The 20,751-nt window shown below is 64.4% G+C and overlaps 2 protein-coding genes and 1 non-coding gene across 4 annotated transcripts; 2 read left to right on the plus strand and 1 right to left on the minus strand.

Moving 5' to 3' along the window:
- The first annotated feature begins 80 nt into the window (after positions 1-80).
- On the plus strand, positions 81-187 carry LOC111774486 (U6 spliceosomal RNA). The gene has a single exon (XR_002809489.1). It is a non-coding gene; the product is annotated as a U6 spliceosomal RNA (small nuclear RNA).
- Positions 188-3,448: 3,261 nt separating this feature from the next.
- On the minus strand, positions 3,449-12,537 carry R3HDM4 (R3H domain containing 4). Its single transcript, XM_023644295.2, has 8 exons — positions 12,401-12,537; positions 7,828-7,982; positions 7,313-7,437; positions 6,754-6,877; positions 5,818-5,903; positions 5,290-5,375; positions 5,152-5,207; positions 3,449-4,464 (listed from the first exon to the last, which is right to left on the minus strand). The coding sequence occupies exons 1-8, from the start codon at positions 12,478-12,480 to the stop codon at positions 4,361-4,363; spliced, it is 816 nt and encodes a 271-aa protein (XP_023500063.1). The 5' UTR covers positions 12,481-12,537; the 3' UTR covers positions 3,449-4,360.
- A 2,626-nt stretch (positions 12,538-15,163) lies between these two features.
- On the plus strand, positions 15,164-20,569 carry KISS1R (KISS1 receptor). 2 transcript variants are annotated; one of them, XR_011440297.1, is made up of 6 exons: positions 15,164-15,572; positions 16,379-16,503; positions 17,754-17,889; positions 18,174-18,406; positions 18,564-19,299; positions 20,246-20,569. XR_011440297.1 is itself a non-coding variant. In XM_023644296.2 (5 exons), exons 1-5 carry the CDS (start codon positions 15,329-15,331, stop codon positions 19,008-19,010), a joined length of 1,185 nt encoding a protein of 394 aa, XP_023500064.2. In that variant the 5' UTR covers positions 15,164-15,328; the 3' UTR covers positions 19,011-20,569. The 2 variants fall into 2 exon arrangements, 1 of the variants encoding a protein (XP_023500064.2); XM_023644296.2 differs by having other exon boundaries at positions 18,564-20,569.
- Positions 20,570-20,751: the final 182 nt, after the last annotated feature.

A 20,751-nucleotide genomic window follows, 5' to 3' on the forward strand; every position in this document is an offset into this window, starting at 1 on the left:
CTTTTTTAACGGAATTCACCCTTACCGTAAAGAAATTGGTTCTATGCCCTATAAATAGCCTTCCGGTCGCGGCAACGTTTGTGCTCGCTTCGGCAGCACATATACTAAAATTGGAACGATACAGAGAAGATTAGCATGGCCCCTGCGCAAGGATGACACGCAAATTCGTGAAGCGTTCCATATTTTGCACCTTCCTTTTCTGACCTCCGCGGGTGGGGAAACTGAGGCTCGATCAGCTGAGCGACATATCCAATCGAGGACACTTCCCCATCCTCAACTCCTCCAAAAGCTGCTTCCATTCCTGTTTGCTTTACATTTCTCTGTGTGTGTGTGTGTGTGTGTGTGTGTGTGTGTGTAACACTGGTCTACAACACTATAAATTTCAGGTGTCCATCCTTATATTTCGATTTCTGTGCAGACGACATCGTGTTCACCACCCAAAATCTGATTTTCCCTCCATCACCATCACCTGTGCCCTGTCCACTCTCTGGCCCTTGCCCTCCTCCTTCCCCTCTGGTAACCGCCCATCTAACCTCTGTGTCTGCTTGCTCGTTTGTTGTCCTTGTCGTTTTTATCTTCCACATGTGAGTGAGACTATATGGTATTTGACTTTCTCCCTCTGACTTATTTCGCTCAGCATAATATCCTCAAGGTCCATCCATGTTGTCGCAAATGGCATGATTTTGTCTTTTTGATGGCTGAGTACTGTTCCATTGTGTATATATAACACATCTTCTTTATCTAATCATAGGTCCATGGGCACCTGGGTTGTTTGCCTGTCTTGGCTGTTGGGAATAATGCTGCAGTGAACACGGGGTGCATAAGTCTCTTTGAATTGTGGATTTCAAATTGTTTGAATAAAGACCCAGTAGTGGGATGGCTGGGTCATACGTTATTTCTATTTTTAATTTTCTGAGAAATCTCTATACTGTTTTCCATAGCGGCTGCACCCGTTTGCATTCCCACCAGCAGTGGAGGAGGGTTCCCTTTTCTCAACATCCTCTCCAATATTTATTTTTTGTCATGGTGATTATAGCCATTCTAACGGGTGTAAAATGATATCTCACTGTGGTTTTGACTTGCATTTCCTTGATGATTAGTGATGTTAAACATCTTTTCATGTGTTTATTGGCCATCTGTGTCTCTTCTTTGGAAAAATGTCTGTTCATATCCTCTGCCCATTTTTTGATCGGGTTGTTTGTTTTTTTGTTATTGAGTTGTGTGAGTTCTATATATGTTGTGGAGATTAACCCCTTGTCGGATATATGATTTGCAAATATTTTCTCCCAGTTAGTGGGTCGTCTTTTTGGTTTTTTCCTGGTTTCCTTTGCCTTCCAGATGCTCTTTAGTCTGATGGAGTCCCACTTGTTTATTTTTTCTTTTGTTTCCCTTGTCCAAGTAGACATGGTATTGGAAACGATCCTTCTAAGACTGATGTCAAAGAGTGTACTGGCTATATTTTCTTCTAGGAGTTTTATGGTTTCAGGTCTCACCTTCAAGTCTTTAATCCATTTTGAGTCTATTTTTCTGCATGGTGTAAGATAATGGTTTACTGCCATTCTTTTGCATGTGGCTGTCCAGTTTTCCCAACACCATTTATTGAGGAGACTTTCCTTTCTCCACTGTATGTTCTTGGCTCCTTTGTTGGGAATTAGCTGTCCATCGATGTGTAGGTTTATTTCTGGGCTCTGGATCCTGTTCCACTGATCTGTGCGTCTGTTTTGGGCTGGCACCATGCTGTTTTGGTCACTATAGCTTTCAGTATATTTTGAAATCAGGCAGTGTGACGCCTCCAGCTTTGTTCTTTTCTCTCAGGGTTGCTTTGGCTCCTTGGGGTCTCTTGCTGTTCCATGCTTTACATTTCTGTTGTTCATAGGTCGGGAAACTGAGGCTCTGATAAACGTGGTGACTTGCGCACTCGAGGGCCCTTCTGGATTCCAACCCCGTCCCCAATTCCTCCTCCAGAAGCTGCTTCTGTTCCTGCCGGAGGCTCCGTTTGGAAGGTCTTCTCCAGGAAGGCCTCCTGGGGCTGCAGGGAGGGGTGCACGGGGCGGGAGGCACCGCCTGGGCAAAGGCCCGGAGGCCGGGCTGCCTGGGGACCGAGCTGGGCTGGAGGGGTGGAAGGAGCCCACAGCCCCGCAGTGGCAACCGCAGGGCTGGAATCCGTATGGGTGTGGACGTGGCCAGTGGGTGCCCCCGGAGTCCACACATCGGACACCCTGCGGCCCAGCCCCGTCCTCTGGGAACCCGGCATTCAGTGCCCTTCACGAGCGGGAGCCTCGCAGCTCCCTGTATCTCCTTGCGTCCTCCGTCCTAACCACTGGGATTTCGTCTTTTAGCATCTATCTTTGAAACTGTCTAAACATAGGGGCCGGCCTGGTGGCCGAGCGGTTGGGTCCCGCGCTCTGCTTTGGTGGCCCGGGTTCGCCGGTTCGGATCCTGGGCGCGGACCTAGCACCGCTTTCCGTTTTCTCCCCAAAGGCCCCTGCGTACACAGCTGTATATTCTAGTTGTGGGTCCTTCCAGTTGTGGCATGTGGGATGCCACCTCAGCGTGGCCTGACGAGCGGTGCCATGTCCGCGCCTGGGATCCGAACCAACGAAACCCTGGGCCGCAGAAGCGGAGCCCGCGAACCCAACCACTTGGGTGCCCGGCCCCGACCCTAGAGATCTAACAGCTGGATAAACACGCGGGGAGAAGAGAGATGTCATGTGGAATTCCCAATAATAACGCAGAGCTCTGGCCTCAGTGCAGCTCCCACCCCCGCGAGGGCTGCGCACGGCGACCCTTCTCGAGGGCTCGGTGTGGAGGGGGGACCCCGAGTGCAGGAGCTCACGGCCCCCCCCAGCAGAGAGGGGCCGCGTGGACGGCAGGGAGTCCCCGACGTGGCGCCATGAGCAGGGCACGTGCCTCACTGAGATCACGGAAAACCCAGGCTGGGGCCGTCCCGGGACACCGGCCAGTCCTGGACACACGCAGGGCGAGAGGCCACATGATGACGAGGCGGAGGCTGGCGGGCCGCGGCCACACGCCCGGGGATGCCCGAGCCGCAGAGGCCGGGGGAGGCGGGAGGGACCCTCAGCGGAGCCTCCGGGGGGAGCGCGGCCCGGCCCCCCTGGATCTCGGACTTCCGGCTCCAGAGCTGGAGGCGACGGATTCCTGCGGTTTTCAGCCACAATGTGGGGTACTTTGTCCCCAGGAAGCTCACACAAGTGACCAGAGGCCACGCGGCTGGGAAACGGCAGAACTGGGGTTCCAGGCTGGGCACCTGGGGGGGACGGGCCCGGGGCCGATACCCCCAGCAGTCTCCCCGCACCTGCCCCACTGTCGGGGCGTCACTCAGCGCCAAGCCCCGTCGCCGAGGCCTGCAGCCCCCCAGGACAGGACCCAGGCGCCCCCGGAGCCTAAGGCTCCCCCAGCCCTGCCCCAAAGGAAACCCCACAGCGGAGACAAGAGCACCAGGAATTTATTGACTCTGCACTCTTCCCAAAGCACAATGAGACACACGCACGGGAGTGGCGCCCCCAGCCCTGCTCTTGGGGGCCCAGGCCGGAGTGGCCAGCCCGAGAACACCCCAAAGCATCAGGCTGGGAGCGCCGAGGGGACATGGAGGGGAACCGGGGTGGTCCGGGGGCGGAGGCTTCTGGCCGGAAGTCCCAGACCCCCGGTAGGAAGGGCGGGGAGAACGGGGTGGGGGGGGGGGTGTATAGAGCCGGCGGGGCCCCAAGAGCCACCAAAAGACACCAGGGGAGGACAACACACATCCCCAAAAGAGGGTAAAACCAGCATTTCAAACGCAGCTTCCGCCCTGGGTCGCCAGGCGCGCGCACGCACACACACACAAGACGTAACAGTCCCAGGGCGAGGGACGAGGCCCCAGAGACTCCCCCACCCACCTCCACGAAGCCAAAAACTGGGAGTGGGGGGTCAAGTAGGGACTGGAACGACGCCCCCGGATTTATCAGTGGGGGCGAGTTTTTGGTTTTTCTTCCCAAAAGGGAAATTTAAAAATCTACAACAAATCACATCAAATTCATTAAAAGTGATAAAAACCCAGCCTCTCCCTCCTCGCTTAAGCTTCAGAACAGGCGGAAAAATCTGAACGAAGAAGGAACATGGAAGTGACCAGGCCGGGTCTCCCCGCCGAAATACAAGTCCCAGAGCGAGGAGCTACGGGGCCGATATAGTCCAAGGCAGCTCCAGCCGCCAGAGTTTATCTGGAAGGGCTGGGCAGGGAGGCGGGCCGGGGTGAGACAGACCCACCCCAAGGGGGGAAGATTACATTTCCAAAGGCAAATTTTAAAAATAATAAAGATATTTTAGCGGATGGTAGGGAGGTCTGGGCGCCGCGGGGCCGCCATCAGCTGCGCTGCTCCAGGTAAGCGGACAGGAGCAGCCCCGGCGGCAGGAAGTCCAGGTGCCGGTTGCTGACCTTCATCTGCCGCCTGCCCTCGAGGTCGGCACCTAAGGGAGAGGGACAGCGAGGCAGGCGAGAGGCCCCATCTTCCCAGGGACCCCCCTCCCCCCGTGTGCAGGCCCCCCGTCGACTCCCACAGACAAGCACCCCCAGCCCAGCCCCTCGCCGGAGTCTGCGGGAACAAAGGCCAGCGTGGGGGCCGCAGGAGCAGCCCTGCTGAGGTTGCCATGGAAACCGTCTCCTTAGCAACTGCAGGCGGGAGGCGGAGAGACAGGCGCAGGGAGCGAGGACCCGATGGGGCGCCCAGGGGCCGGGCAAGGGCCTGCGAGGACCCTCCCTGGGGGGCTGCAAAAGCGGGGACACAGGCCCCGGGACGTGGCACTTGCTGGAAGTGACACGCGTGGCACAGTGGAAGAGGACGATGGCTAAATGAGAACCCTGCTGTTGCTGGGGACCCCTCATCTCATCTCGGGGTCCCAGCCTCATCCCCCAGGCCCCTCTCCCCGCAAGTCCTGAAGAGGCAGATTGAGGGGTGTCTGTGTCCACAGCGTCACCCCTGTGGGCCAGACGCACAGGGGGCTTCTGGGGAATTAACACAGAGCCCGCTGCCAACTCTGCTCCCGCTCTCTCCTCCCCAGCAGCTCCCGCTGAGTAACCAGACGGGTGTAACCCCGGCCTCGGTTTCCTGGGGCTGAATGGGCCGACTGGGGTCCCGGGGGCCGCCAGGCACTCACTGGCCGAGATGAGGTCCATGTACTGGCAGACGGCGTGAAGCAGGAGCCTCTCGAAGCTGCGGAGGGAGGGGGGGTGAGTGGCCGTGGGCCAGAGCCGGCCACCCCGGGCAGCTTGCCACGTCCGCCCCACCCGGTCACCTGTTGTCCAGCATGGCCGTGTACACAGCCTGGGGGGACACCGAGAAGAATCTGAGTAGCCGCTCCTCCCAGGTCTCCAGCGTTTCCTGTGGGAGAGGCCAGCCCAGGGGTCAGGCCGACTGTGGGATCCAGACCCCCCACGCCCAGGGGAGCCTCCAGAGTTCAAGGCCCTGCGTTCAAAGGCAGCCTCTGACGGGCTCCGTGAGGCTAACTGTTTCCAAGGACGGCAGGCACTTCGATATCTCCATATCTTTGACTGCCTGCACCTACTGCCTGGTGAACTCCTACACATCCTGCAGTGCCCAGGTTCATTGCCCCTGCCCCTCCCACCCTTAAGGAGACCCTTTGCCGGGCCCTGGGTCTTGCAGTCTGATTACACTGGTCTCTATCTCGCCCTGTCTCCAGGACTCCACTGCACACCGGGGAACCAGTGTCCCCCTCCCTCAACCTCCATTGAGAAGTTGAGAAAAAAGGCCATCAAAACAGACCAGGCGTGTGGGGACAGAGGAGGCCCAGCCTGCTACCCACCATGGGGATGCGGCTCCGCTTGAGTACGGCTCGCAGACGCCGGCTGATGCGCTGGAAGCACTCGCGGGGCGTGTAGGCCGGGTCCTCTGCAAGAGCCCAAGTCGCGGGGCAGCCACTGAGGTCAGCCGCCGGGCCCGCCCACACACCAGGTACCTCCCCACCTGCCCCTGGGCCCGTCCACACGCCAGGGTCCTCTCACCTGCCCCTGGGCCCCGCCCACACCCAGGCTCCTCCCCATCCTCTGGGCCCCGCCCACACCCAGGCTCCTCCCCCATCCTCTGGGCCCCGCCCACACCCAGGCTCCGCCCCATCCTCTGGGCCCCGCCCACACCCAGGCTCCTCCCCCCATCCTCTGGGCCCCGCCCACACCCAGGCTCCTCCCCCATCCTCTGGGCCCCGCCCACACCCAGGCTCCGCCCCATCCTCTGGGCCCCGCCCACACCCAGGCTCCTCCCCCATCCTCTGGGCCCCGCCCACACCCAGGCTCCTCCCCATCCTCTGGGCCCCGCCTACACTCCAGACTCCTCCCCCATCCTCTGGGCCCCGCCCACACCCAGGCTCCTCCCCATCCTCTGGGCCCCGCCCACACCCAGGCTCCGCCCCATCCTCTGTGCCCCGCCCACACCCAGGCTCCGCCCCATCCTCTGGGCCCCGCCCACACCCAGGCTCCTCCCCATCCTCTGGGCCCCGCCCACACCCCAGGCTCCGCCCCATCCTCTGGGTCCCGCCCACACCCCAGGCTCCGCCCCATCCTCTGGGCCCCGCCCACACCCCAGGCTCCTCCCCCATCCACTGGGCCCCGCCCACACCCCAGGCTCCTCCCTGCACCCTGGCCCCGCCCACACCCCAGGCTCCTCCCTGCACCCTGGGCCAGGCCCCGCCGCACCCCTTCTCCTCGCCCCACCCCTTCTCCTCGCCCCCGCCCCAGGCCCGCACCTCTCCGGCGGTCCTCGCCCCGGCCAGGCCCCCTCCTCCGCGCCTTGCTCTTGCCCTCGTCCTCCAGGTAGCGGAGCACCCGCTCCTGCTCCTCCCCGGAGCGGTTCATGAAGTCGTTCCAGACCTGGAAGAGAGGCAGGCGGGCCCGGGCAAATGACTGCGCGCCCCAGGGCCTCTGTTTCCGCATGTGGCCTGTGCACGCAGAGGCCCACCAAGTGCACGGACTACTCCTTGTGGACACGCTTGCCCACCGGGCCCGCAAGTTCAGGGGGCACCTGCGGACCCGCCTGTCTGGGGCTGGGCATCCCTATGGACCAAATGCACCCCCCACCGAGTAATTAATTCCAAGTGATGAGCAGATGGATCACAGGTGCTGGAAGGTTCTGGGGCGGGATGGGGACCCCGAGGGAGATGGAGGGGGCATTCATCAAGGGACCAGAGGGGCATGCGTGCAACTGGTGGAGGGACCAGCATGGGCAATGCCTGGTGGTGGGACGAGAACCGAGAGAAGGCCAGTGTGGCAGGAGCAGGGGGAGCGAGCGCGGAGGGTCGGGCCCACCTCCACGTAGGTCTCGTTGTTGCAGGCCTCCGCGAAGATGCCGGGCGCCGCTGGGGGAGCCAGGTCCCCGTCCTCAGGACCCGGTGTGCCCCCGTTTGTCTCCAGCAGGGTCAGCAGGTACTGGGCTAGGTGGAAACAGATGGACCCTGGGCTAAGGGGTGGCATTCGGGCCCCCCAAGCTCCACGGGGACCTGAGGACCATCTCCACCCCCCCCCCCCCCGCCGCGGCCTCTATATTTAGGGCCTTTACTCTCACACTGGTCTCCCCACTTCCATGCTCCAACTGTCCTTCCCAGAAGGGACAGAAACAGTCCAGCCTCCACAACGCCTACTGCTCCCTGGCTTGTTGAACTCCTGCACATCCTGTAAAGCCCCAACTCCAATGCCCAGAGCTCCCAGTGTCCAGCTCAGAGCTAGGCTCACGGTAAGGGCAACAGATAATGCCAACACACACACACCATTCTCATCTGAGGCCTGGGGGTCCCCCTGGAGGCACCCCCCCGACCCCCACTCACTGTTCTCCAGGCGCTGGAGGCTCTTCCGCCCCTTGGCCTTGGGCACGAGGTCTGAGTTCCGCACGGCCTGGTTGATGAAGTGCTGCTTCCGCTTGGAGGCTGAGAACCTCTTCACTTGGGAGCCGGTTAGAGTGGGCAGGCATCCCGGAAGGGGCCTGGGGGGTCGAGGGGGGGGGGGTCAGTCCTTGGGGCCAAGACAGGCCAGCACCCCTAGGCGGAACCCTGACACTGCCACGGTCCCATAGCCATCCCCCTGCTTGGTTTCCCCCAGCGACGGGGAGCTCACCCTCTCCCATGTGTGGAGCCCTGGACCCTCCGAATTTCATTTAATTTCATCGTCACATCCCCCGGGAAGCAGGTACGAGGTGAGGACGGGTTAGTAAACCGAGGCTCAGAGAAGGGAAGACACTGGCCCTAAGCCGCACACTGGGTGGGTCGCTGGGAAAAGCTGCCCTGCCCCCCCCCCAGGCCCAGCGTCTCCCTCCTCCAGGAGTTTCTCAGGAGACGTGACCTCATGGAGCGTCCCCCCCCCACCCCCAGCAGCAGAGAAACCAGGACGCGGCCCCCCCATGAGCTCAAGGCGACACCTGAGCCCACCTGCCCCCCCAGCCCCCCACCCACCCCGCACTGTGCCCAGGGGCCAGGACCCGGGAGGGGGCTGCAGCGGCCCCCTCTCGGCTAATATCGGCTAATCTCCCCTCCTCGGAGCTAATGGCGTTAATTGCAGGTCGGATTAGCGGCGCAGCCAGGCCTCCCGCTGGGGACCCAAGGCCGGGGACAGCAGGCTGAGGGGCGGGGGCCAGGGCTCTTCCATGGAAACTTCCAGCAAAGACAAGCTGTCCGGCTTTCCTGGCGACCCCCAGACCTCGGGCTGAGGGGACCGTCCCCGCCGGGCGCAGGGCCCTCACGCTGCGGGCGGACGGGCACTCGGGCCCTCGACGGTTGGGGTGTCGGGACTCGCTCGTCCCATCTGCCAGCTGCCCCTCCCAGGGTCCCCCGGCTCCGGCCACACGCCACCCCTCGCCACCCCCCCCCGGCTCTCGGGGTCCCATCAAACCTCATCCGTGAGACCCCGGCCCCTCCACCTGCCGCCCGCCTGCTCGGTTTTGGGATCACGTCCCTCCTACTCCCCCGATGGCCACCCACCTCCGTGGGCAGGGCACGCCGGGCACACAGTAGGCGCTTAAAAAATAACCACCAAGTCGGGTCTCCCAAACAAATCCCACAATTCCAATGACCAGAACCCCGAGTCCAAAATTCCACCCAGACTTTCCCAATGTTCAAAGTTCCCAAAACGCAAATTGACCACGGAAGCCCGACCCCTCCCCCAGCCACCGACAGGCTCTAGAAAACCCCGCGAGCTCGAGGACGGCGGGGCCGTGAGGCCTCAGAGGGGTCAGCAGGGAAGCCGGCTCACGGGGTCTACACATATGTAAAGAGCCCCAGCCTTGAGTTTTTGCACCTGGCGGAAAGGCCGCTGGACGGAAAAGCGGACAGGCTGAGAGACCCAGCGTGGGGCAGGCGGACATCCACGCGCCAGGATCTGCCGGGTAAACTCACGCGGGTGCAAGTAGCCGTCATCCCGGGCTGGGCCCTGGAGCTCAGATCTGAGTTCGAATCCTGGCTACGATGCTTCCCCATGTGATCTGGAGCCTCAGCTCTCTCTCTGCAAAGTGAGGTCAGAATGGCCCCTGCAGGTGCCTGTGGGTTTGGGAGGGGACACTCGGGGCCAAGAGGGACTAGGACACACACCTTCCTCCACTGACTCAGCTGCAACCTGCTTGGTTTCCTCCTGTGACAGGGAGATCACTCCCTCAGCCACACCATCAATCATACCAACGTCCCTGGGTTGAGCCCTCCCCTTCCTTCACCATTGCCTCCGAGAGGCCAATACTATTACTCTGATGCCCTTTAGACAGATCTGCGAACCGAGGCACGAGGTCACCATCCCGGGACCCCACAGCGGCAAGAAGGGTAGGACGTGGCGACCCAAGTCAGCACAGAGCCAACGATGCTGAGGCTGGACCCGGTGTCTCCACCCCGGCAGCTGGACGGAGTCCAGGATGGCAGCCTGGTGGGGGCCGATAACAGAGGCCACATCCGGGGAGAGCCATCGGGGACCTCAGCTCAGGGTGGGACCCAAGGAGAGCTGGAGCCTCGGGGCCCCAGAGAAATGTCACTGGACACCAACGGGATTTGAACCCGGGTCTGAAAAGGACCACACCCCGACCCCACACCCCCGGGTGACCAGTCAGCCGTCCTGCTTCCTGCTGGGCCCACAGAGGACACTGGCGGCCCGAGGCCACAGCCCACTTGGCTTCTCCATCCAGACCCCCAGACCCACGGGCCTCTCCCCTGCTCTACCACCAAGCATAGCTCCCTAGCACCCTCGAGGGCTCCTCCTCAGCCTGGCATTGGCAGCCCGGCCCAGCCCAGCCGTCCCCAGACCACATGGGTCCGGGCCCGGTTGCCCTCTTGTGGCCTCAGTTGCCAAGCTGAGCCCTGGAAATGAATCCCACCACCAATCCGAGCTTGCCGGCTTCAGCCCGACTCCAGCGGGACAGGGAAACACGCGGCCTCGGGGCAGACGGCAGGGCCGGGCCCACTGGAGACCCGGGGACGGGGCAGCGGGGGCCGGGCAGAAGCGGCAGCACGGGTCCCCAGCCAGTCAGGGTTGTAGGCAGCCCAGGGCGAGGGCTGGGCACCAGCACAAACTTTATATAAAACATCCACACGTCAAAGCGTGGAGGTCCGCCCCCCGCCTGTTGCCTCGCTCCCCCTCCTGCCTCAGGGGCCCCTTCCTGGTGCCTCAGATGCTCTGCCTCAGGGCCTTTGCACGGCTGAGCCCGCTGCCTGAAGTTCATTCTGGTCTCTGCTCACAAGTCAGCTTCCCCAAAAGCCGCCCCGCCCCTGAATCGCCCGATTGGCCCTCTTGCTGCCTCGCCAGTGGGTGTCTGACACCAGCTGGCCCACATACCTGTTTACTCCTTGGCTCCCTCGCTAGGGAACAGGACGGGGTTGTCTTGGTCCCTGCTGTGTCCGCAGGGCCTGGCCCACAGCGGGTACTCAACAGCTGTTTGTTGAATGAATCCCTGAACTTCTGTTTACACACGGCCCCCAAGGGCCAGTTCATTTGCTTCCCATGCCACCCAGAGACCACTTCACAGACGGGGAAACTGAGGACCCAGCCGGGGCAGCTGGCGGGGGTGGGGGGGGCGTCCTGGACCCCTCGGGCCTCGGGAAATGCTCTCACCGGGGAGGGAGCCAGCATCCAGTGAGGGGGGTCGGGCCCCCCTGCTAAGCCAGGCCCCGGTTGCGCCCCTGAAATGGGGAATCCGGCCACCTCGGTGCTGGGCGGCCGGCCCCCTCCCCCAGGGACCGCTGACAGGAACCTACTTCCAGAGCCGGAAACCACCAAGGGCTCTGCAGCGGGAGGTGACTCAGGCTGGGTGGGGTGCCCGGGGTCCCCCCAGCAGGGGCCACACCCCCAGGATGAGGAGGTGAGGGCGCAGGGGGCGGGTCAGAGGGACCCACCTGGCCCGGGGTCAGAGCCTCGGCAAAGGGGCATCGTCTCCCCTCGGGGCGGATCCCCCCACATCTGTAGAGACCCATATGGCCCCTGGGTACACCCCCCGCTCCCCCCGCAGCGGAGGTAACAACCGCAAGGTCATAATAAACACAGACGCTAGAAAGTCCCGAGAAATAGGATAAGAGCAAAAGAAGGATAAAAATAAGGAAATGATAAACTCGCTTAAAATAATAAGGAAACAAGTAAAATCCTCAGAGGTTTAAGTAGCAAGTGGAGAACCCACGCTCGCCTCTGCCGGGCTCGTCCCAGGGCAGGGTCTCGGGCCCCCAGGCGCCCTGAGAAGAGGCCGCTGTTGTCATCTCACTTAACAGATGGGGAAACTGAGGCACAGAAGCGCAGAATAAGCTGCCCCGGCCGCACGCCCGCCCGCCCGGCACACGGAGGGGGCAGACATGGACCCAGAGCAGAGGACTCATCACCCCCCAGGAACGAGGACCGCAGGGTGGGCACACGGGGTCCTGCATAAAGGCCGGCGGGGGTCAAAACTCGGGGACCCCGGGGTGCAAACCCGCAGGGGGCGGCTCCACCTGCCTGGGGTCAGCAGGCTCCCGGGCCTGGTCCTAAGCCCCCTGCCCCCCGGTGGGCGCCCCCATAGACGGGGAGCCCCGTGTCCCGGGAGGCGGGGCCGTGACCCCGCAGTAAACAGGCCCCGGCGGGTCACGCCCAGCGCGGGGACAGGAGCGGCCGCCTCGGGTAAACACGGGGACACCGCACGGCGTCGGGGTCCCCCCCGGGGTCCGCACCCGCACGGGGACCTCAGGAACGCAGGAACGGGGAGCCCCCCGCCCGCCGCAGACGGGCGGGCACGCGGGGAGTGGACCCCCAGGGACCAGCGGGCGACAAGGAGACCCCCGCCCCGCCCCCACCCCCCCGCCGTCCCGGGGTGTCCTCGAGCAAAGGGGGCGGGCCCGGGGCCGCAGCGAGGGGACCGGGGGACCCCGAGTCCGCAGGAGCGCCCCCCGCCCCTGCCCGCCCGCCGCTCACAGCGTCCGCCGCCCGCCCGGGGCGCCCCCCGCCGCCGCCGCCGCCTCCGGGCCGCCCTCCGGGTTCTCCAGCGCCACCATGGCCCGCTCGCCGCCGCCGCCGCCGCCCGGCAGGGCCTCCGCGGCCGGGCAGGAAGTGACGGCGGGCGCCGGGGCGGGGCCGCGGGCGGGCGGGCGGTGCTGGGCGGCGGCCACGGGGCCGCGGAGCCCGGGACAGGCCGGGAAACTGAGGCGGGGGCCGGGCAGACCCCGAGCTGCGCGGGGGGAGGGCACGCAGCCCCGGGGACAGACTGGGAAACTGAGGCGGGGGCGGGGGCCGGCAGACCTCGGGCTGCAGGGGGGCGGCGGGGGCACCCAGACCCGTGGACAGACCGGGAAACTTGAGGGGGGGCGGGGGGGAGGGAAGCAGCCCTGGGGACAGATGGGGAAACTGCGGCAGAGGGTGAGGGCCAGGCAGACCCCGGGCTGCCATTGGTGGGGGGGGGGGGCACGCAGCCCCAAGGACAGGCCAGGAAACTGAGGCGGGGTCGGTGGCAGGGGAGACACTGGGCGTCTTGAGAGGGTCACCCAGCCCTGGCACAGATCCGGAAACTGAGGCAGGGGCGGGGGGGGGTGGCGGGCAGACACCGGCCTGCAGGTTCGGGGGATCACGCAGCCCCACGGACAGACCGGGGAAACTGATGCATTGGCGATTCTGGCCACAAGGCCGCCAGAGTTGGGGGACAGATTGGGAAACTGAGGCCTGGGTAGCCAGGAAGAGGGGGACGTCCTTTCCAGAGGCGGGGGACAGGTGAAATGACCTGGACTCCCCCCACCCAGCACCCACAGGGCCTTTCCTCCACCAGCCCCCACCCAGTCCTCAAAGCACAGCCCCTGGAGCCCAGCTGGTGCCTCAGTTTACCCATCTGTAAAAATAGGGCATCAGCCCCTCCCCCTTTGCCATTTAGGGTTTATTCATTCAACAAATGGCCACTGTGGGCTGGGCCCCGTGCTGGGCTCTGGGGACCCTCCCCCAGTCACCAAGACAGACCCCGCCCCCACTGAGTGGGGTGGGGAAGAGGAGGCCCCTGAGAGGGGGCCCCAGCAAGCTGCAAAAGTGGGAAGTGTGTGCTGGCAGAGGGAACAGCCAGTGCAAAGGCCCTGGGACATCCCGAGTGGCCAGAGCGGGGGAGGGGGCGCATGATGTCATGTGATGACAGACCTGGTTTTTGTCCTCAGGGCACTGGGGAGCCATGGGAGAGTTTCTAGCAGAAAATCACACCTACTCCAGAATCTAGAATCTGCCCTTCAGTCTACAAGGAAAGTGGGGAACCGGGGATCGTGTGAAGGGACACCCCAGGGACGTGACCCACCAGATCCAGCCTGGTGGAAATTGTATGAGACAAATGACTTAGTTGCTTTAATAAATAAAGAGCAAGGTGGAAAAAAAAAAAGAAAACAGTGAAAAGACTCCTGTGTGGCTTCATGTGGATAAATGTGAAAAGAGGCAAAAAGGAATCAGTGGTGACGAGTTGACACCCCCTGGTGTGGGGGGGTGCTGGGAGGGGCTCTGGGGGCCGGGAACGTCTGCTCCCTGCTCTGGCCCAGGAGGATGAGCTGCTCCGTAAATGTTGATTCTGGAGGCCGCAGCCTGGGCCTCCCTTGCCCTGATCCTCGGGCCTCCCTCCCAGGGGACCTGGCCGGCATCTTCTTAATACCCTCGGGGACCCTCAATCTGGGCATGAGCTGCCCCCCAGGGCCCCCACCTCGAAGGTCCAGCCCGTCCGACTCAGCAGCTTCCCCACAACAGTTCCTCCAGCCCCACCGAGCAACCTTGGTCTCCTCGTCCTAACCCGTCCCTCGTTACTGCCCCAGAGGGGTTCTTCTTCCTTTCCTGGTTTCTTACGCTGCTGTCAAGAAGGCATAAAAAGGGCAAACAGGGAACCGTCTCCCTCCCCCCAGCTGTCTGTACTTCCCTCTGGAGATGTGCGTCCCTCAGACGCCTGTGCATATTTATCCATTTCCTTTGCCCCTTTTTGGTCTTTTTTTGCACGAATGGCAGCATCTTTTTTCTCTGCTACATAGTACAATGGCCCAAATGTCCTGGCACCCTGTCGGGTGACTCGTGGGCTTGTATCTGGGGTACATTTCCAGGTGTGGATTTTTGGGACCAACTGTGTCCTCTGCCAGCGTCACAGGTGGCCATGGCCATGTCCCCAGAGCAGGTATCTGCCAACCACTGCCAGCTGGGGTCTGCGTGGCAGCACTTGGAGCCCCAAGAAGGTCAAGTTCTTTGAAGAATGGGCATCTTGTAACCGCCAGATCCCAGGCCTCTCTCACTTCTCTTAACCTTCCATGGCTCCCCGGTGCCCCAGGGGACTGCTCCTTGCAGCCCCAGCGACACTCGGGGCCTCCACTGGGGGCCGGCCTCACCGCAGGCCTGGGCCCACCCACATGGAGCCCCAGCCCCTCGCAGGGTCTAAGTCACCACCTGCCACACGCCTTATTCCGTTGTCTCTGTGCTGCGTTTCTGGCCGCGAGGTCAGGGGCCACAGCAGCCTCCAGGCCTCCAGGTGGCCTTCCCCTCCCGGTCTCGGCCCGAAGCCCCCCTCCCGCCGGCCCCTCCTGCGCTCTCGCCCTGACCGTGCGGGGTGAGGAGGGAGCGGGGGAGAGGGGTGCTGCGCGGGCGAGTGGAGGGCGCGCGGGGGAGGGAGGGCGGAGAAGAGGCGGGGTCGGGGGTGGGGGGGGCCGCGGGGTATAAATGCGCGGCGTCAGCAGAGGAGCCGCTGAGCCCTGCGGAGCCGCCCTCCAGATCCGGTGGCCTCCAGCCGAGACCCTCCCCGGGCTCCGCGGGCGCATCCCCGGTGGGCGGGCGGCAGGAGGAGGGCCTCCGCGGGGATCCCGGGGCGCAATCCCCGAGGGCGACCAGGAGGAAGAGGGCGGCGAAGCCATGCCCGCCGTGGCGACGTGCGGACCCAACGCGTCCTGGTGGGCGCCGGCCAACGCGTCGGGCTGCCCGGACCGTGGCGCCAACGCCTCAGACGATGGGGCCCCCGAGCCGTGGCCGGTGGACGCCTGGCTGGTGCCGCTCTTCTTCGCCGTGCTCATGCTGCTCGGCCTGACGGGGAACTCTCTGGTCCTCTTCGTCATCTGCCGCCACAAGCAGATGCGGACGGTAACCAACTTCTACATCGGTGAGCGCCCGGGCTCTGCGCCCTGCCTGCGCGCCCGCCTGCCCGGCCGGGGGGTCAGCACGAGGGCGGAGCGCACCCCTGGTGGTGCATTGGGCCCTCCCCATAGAGGTCTCTCCCCAGCAGGGCTCCGGGAACTACTGTCCCCCGAACCTTAGGCTAGAGGTCGCAAACTCTGGCGTTGGAGGGTTCCCTGGGGGCTGCAGTAGATAAAAGGGAGGTTGGAGAGCGTGGCGCATGGAGAGCTCGCCCCTGTCGCTGGAGGAAGACGTCCGATTGAAATGTGGTTCTTACTAGACGGTACCCCACGAAGAGAAGGAGGGTGGGGGAGGGACCGCTTGGCCCGGGGACCCCCAGTTTGCGGCCTCTGCCCCAGTGGCTCGGTTTGCACGTTTGTGTGATGGGGGTGGGGGGTGGATTACCCGGCACAGGTGAGTGTGCAGTGTTCTCTGTTCTGTGGTGGTTGCTGGGCGAGCACCCCTGTCTCCAGTGTGCACAGGAGGAAACGGGGGCTCAGGGGGACAGAGGTCTGCGCATGCTCTCCCAGCCCGGACGGGGTTGGGGGGCGGTGGTGAGTCGGGCAGATTGTTGCTTGAATAGCTATGAAGCCGGTGCTCGGGGACGTTTGAAATGTAAAAGGGGGAGACTGGAGGGTGCCCCAACTTCTCTGCCCGAGGGCGTCGGGGGCCTTCCCCAGCCGTCCTGCTGGTCCCTCGGACGAGGCGAGGGCTGGAGGGCATGCACGGGGCGCTGAGTGGCGCTGAGGCCCGCGCGCCCCGCGTCCAGCCCCGCGCGTGCCCCGCCTGCAGCCAACCTGGCGGCCACAGACGTGACCTTCCTGCTGTGCTGCGTGCCCTTCACGGCCCTGCTCTACCCGCTGCCGTCCTGGGTGCTGGGCGACTTCATGTGCAAGTTCGTCAACTACATCCAGCAGGTGCGCGGGCTGCGGGGCGGGGCCGGAGCCGGGCCGGGGGCGGGGCCTGGGGGCCGTGGGCGGGGCCTGGATGGAGGCTGAGTCTGGGAGGTGGGCGGAGCCTAGGCAGGGGCGGAGCCTGGGCGGGGGCGGGACCGGGGGCGGGGCCTGATGGGCTGGGGCCCGCAGTGGGGCGGGGCCTGAGGACCGTGGGCGGGGCCTGGATGGAGGCTGAGCCTGGGAGGTGGGCGGAGCCTAGGCGGGGGCGGGGCCTGGGCGGGGGCGGGGCCTGAGGGGCGGGGCCTGATGACCGTGGGCGGGGCCTGGCTAGAGGCTGAGTCTGGGAGGTGGGCGGAGCCTAAGCAGGGGCGGAGCCTAGGCAGGGGCGGAGCCTTGGAGCCAGGGACGGGTCTGGGTGGGGGTGGAGCCTGAGAGCCGGGGGTGGAGTCTGGATGGGGCGGAGCCGGGGCAGGGCGGGGCCTGGGAGCCGGGGGCGGAGCCTGGGCAGAGGCAGAGACTTGGAGCTGGGGGCGGAGTCCGGGTGGGGCGGAGCCTGGGAGCCAGGGGCGGGGTCTTGGTGGGGGCGGAGCCTAGGTGGGTCAGGGCCTAGGAACCAGGAGCAGAGCCTGAGCCTTGGAGCCAGGGGCCGGGCCTGGGTGGGGGTGGAGCCTGGGAGGTGGGCGGGGCCTGGGCGGGACAAAGCCTTGGAGCCAGGGGGCGGGGTCTGGGTGGGGGCGGAGTCTGGGAGGTGGGGGGGTGTGGGGCGGGGAGGCGGAGTCTGGGCTGAGGAGGGGAGAGCCTGGGCCCAGATGGGGCACAGCGTGGAGGAGGTCGGGGCGGGGAGAGAGTCTGGGGTGGGTGGGACAAGGTGGAACCTGAACCAGGTCGGGCTCGAGGGCTATGGGGAGAGACAGATAGGGGGTCCTGGGGGCCGGAGTGGGGTGGCCGTGGGCCCCGGGAGGGTGATTGGGCCCCGCGGCTTCTTGCCCCGCCTGTCCCGCGATCCTAGGATGGCCCTGCCTCTCCGTGTCTCAGTCTCGGGGTCTCCGTGGACCCCCAGTGGTCCCCTCACTTCCCCGGCCATGCTGGGCTCCTCTCTGGTATCCTCTCCTCTCCTGTCCCTTCAACTTGTGGCCCTGGGGACCCTCCCTGGACACGTTCCGGTGCGCCTGAGTGGTTGGACATGGGGGGGGTGGACCCTCAGAGTGGGTGGGGACAGGGCAGGCCGTGGACCGGGCAGGGGCCCACGCGCCGGCTCCTGGGGCTCCCAGGTCTCCGTGCAAGCCACGTGCGCCACCCTGACGGCCATGAGCGTGGACCGCTGGTACGTGACGGTGTTCCCGCTGCGCGCCCTGCACCGCCGCACGCCGCGCTTGGCGCTGGCCGTGAGCCTCGGCATCTGGGTGGGTGAGTGCACGGGGGAGGGGGGGAGGGGACTGCACGGAGGTGGAGGGACAAGTCCTCGAGCTCCGGGCTTCCCCCCCCAATTGCCCCTCTCCGGCCTCGGTCGTGCATCTGGGCAATGGGCGCAACAGTGACCCCTGCGAAGGGCTACTGAGGGCGCGGGTGGGGGCGACCCAGGAGGCACTCAGTGCGCGCTGCTCGGGGAGGCTCTCGGGGAGACCAGGGCCCTGGACCCCTCGCGCCCCCTAGTCCCCCGGACAAGGTCGTCAGCCTGGCCTGTGGTGCAGGCTCGGCGGCCGTGTCGGCGCCGGTGCTCGTCCTGCACCGCCTCTCGCCCGGGCCGCGCACCTACTGCAGCGAGGCCTTCCCCAGCCGCGCCCTGGAGCGCGCCTTCGCGCTCTACAACCTGCTGGCGCTCTACCTGCTGCCGCTGGCCGCCACCTGTGCCTGCTACGGGGCCATGCTGCGCCACCTGGGCCGGGCCACCGTGCGCCCCCCGCGCGCCGACAGCGCCCTGCAGGTGCGCGGCTGGGAGGGGGCGCGCGGCCAAGCTGTGTGTGTGTGGGGGGGAGACACGAGGGAGGGGTCCCAGGGGGTGGCACGGTGGGGGAGCTCTGAGGGGGCTGCCCCAGCCGACCCTCAGCCTTCCCTCCTCTCGCCGCCCCCCCCACCCCCAGGGGCAGCTGCTGGCGGAGCGAGCGGGCGCCGTGCGCGCCAAGGTCTCGCGGCTGGTGGCGGCCGTGGTCCTGCTCTTCGCCGCCTGCTGGGGCCCCATCCAGCTGTTCCTGTTGCTGCAGGCGCTGGGCCCGGCGGGCGCCTGGCACCCGCGCAGCTACGCGGCGTACGCGCTCAAGACCTGGGCGCACTGCATGTCCTACAGCAATTCGGCCCTCAACCCGCTACTCTACGCCTTCCTGGGCTCCCACTTCCGTCGGGCCTTGCGCGGCGTCTGCCCCTGCGCTCCCCGGCGCCCCCGCCAACCCCGCCGCTCCGGACCCTCGGACGCCGCCGCCGCCCCCCCGCCCCGCGCCGAGCTGCACCACCTGGCCGCCCGCCCGACCCCCACCGGGATCCCAATGGAGCCGGGAAGCGGCGGAGGGGGCCGCGCAGGCTGTGCGTCCTGAGGGAACACGCTGCCCCTCTCTGAGCCTTCTCTGGAGATGGGCCCCTCGGGAACAGGCGCTCCTTGAACAGCACCTGCTATTATTCTGTTATTAATCTATTTTTGTCCCAGATAATTGTCATGAACTTATTTTGTCCTCTTGTAACGTCTGGTACAGATTTGCTGTGCTGTTTGCTGCTATCGATATCGTAATTATTGTTTCTGTATTTCCCGAAAGTGGAGATGCTTTGATGCTGGCCCCTTCAAGGAAGCGTCTATAGAAATTTCTGCACACGGGCCTGTGGTCGACGGTAAGATTGTAAGATGCGTCGCACTCCCAGAGATGTTAAACCGTGAACCCCATGTGTATCTTAAAATGGATGAAATAAGGCGTCATTATTAATAATGTACCTGTCCTGGCTGGGAACGTGGTGACTGCCGTCGGTCCCGTGAGTCCTCCTGGGGGCTCAGGGTGCAGAACCACCCGTGTGAGAGGCAGATCCACTGCTTCGTAACAAACCACCCCAAATGGAGAGTCGCAGAACAGCATCCGTGTCACCTCCCAGGATTCTGTGGGGTGGCTGCGCTCAGTGGGCGCTTCCCATCCCCCACGCGGGTGGGTGGGGGTGGCTCACCTGGGGACCAGGAAGCCTCTGGCAGAGTCACAGGGCATCTTTGGCAGAAATGTGCAGGAAATGGTGGAAGCTGCAGGACCTGGAGGCCCAGACTCACAGGTCCCAGCAGCCACTGCTACCCCATCGACAGTTTGGGGGTGTCAGAGACCCCCCCCCAGATTGGAGGCGGGGTTAGACCCACGTCCTGGTGGGCTAAACTGCGTGTGTGTGCGGGCGAGAATCAGTGCAGCCACCCAGGACGGCCCTGCAGGCCACAGGCGGAGTCGCCCCGAAGAAGGACCGCCCGTCTCTCAGAGGCCCCAATCCTCACAAATTATGTGGGGCCATCCTGGGCCCCCAGACAATCCAGATTTGCTGAGATGTTAATAAGACCGAGAGGCCAGAACATGGCACCATTCGGACCCTGGCCTGACCCTTGCCTGTTCCGGTCTCCGAGACCCGGCCTGGGGACTGGGCTGGACACAGGGTGGAAATTCTCCCCGTGGCCTGCAGGCCCTACCCACCCCCTGCCTCTCCCCACTCTCCCCCAAACCCGCAGTCTCTCTGTGGCTTCCTGAACGGCTGGGCCGCTGTCCTCCTCGCTTCTGGGCCTTTGCACATGCAGTTCCCTCTGTTGTGCCAGGTGCATCCTCGCTCATCCTCCAATCAACTTGGCTGCCCCCTCCTCCGGGAAGCCCTCCTGGCCCCCTCCAGGCTGGGTCAGGCGCCTCGTCCGGGCCGAGTGCTGCCCCCCTCATAGCTCTGACATCCTTGGGCTGTACCTGCCGGGTGCCTGTCTGACCTGGTCCCCACTGGGTCCCCGGGGCCCAGCGCACAGTAGGGCTGAATAGATATTTGTGGGATGAATAACCAAGTGTGTTGTGGGGACTAAAAGAGGAGGTGTGTGCAGAAGGTGGGGTGTGATTTCTGTGTGAAAAATGAATAAAAAAAAAAGCAGGGCTGGTCCCATGGCCGAGTGGTTAAGTTTGCACGCTCTGCTTCTGCGGCCCAGGGTTCCGCCGGTTTGGATCCTGGGCGCGGACATGGCACCGCTTGTCAGGCCATGTGGAGGCGGCGTCCCACATGCCACAACTGGAAGGACCCACAGCTGAGAATATACAGCTGTGTACCTGGGGGCTTTGGGGAGAA

Source organism: Equus caballus, chromosome 7 (genome assembly GCF_041296265.1).
Source record: "Equus caballus isolate H_3958 breed thoroughbred chromosome 7, TB-T2T, whole genome shotgun sequence".
Taxonomy (NCBI): domain Eukaryota; kingdom Metazoa; phylum Chordata; class Mammalia; order Perissodactyla; family Equidae; genus Equus; species Equus caballus.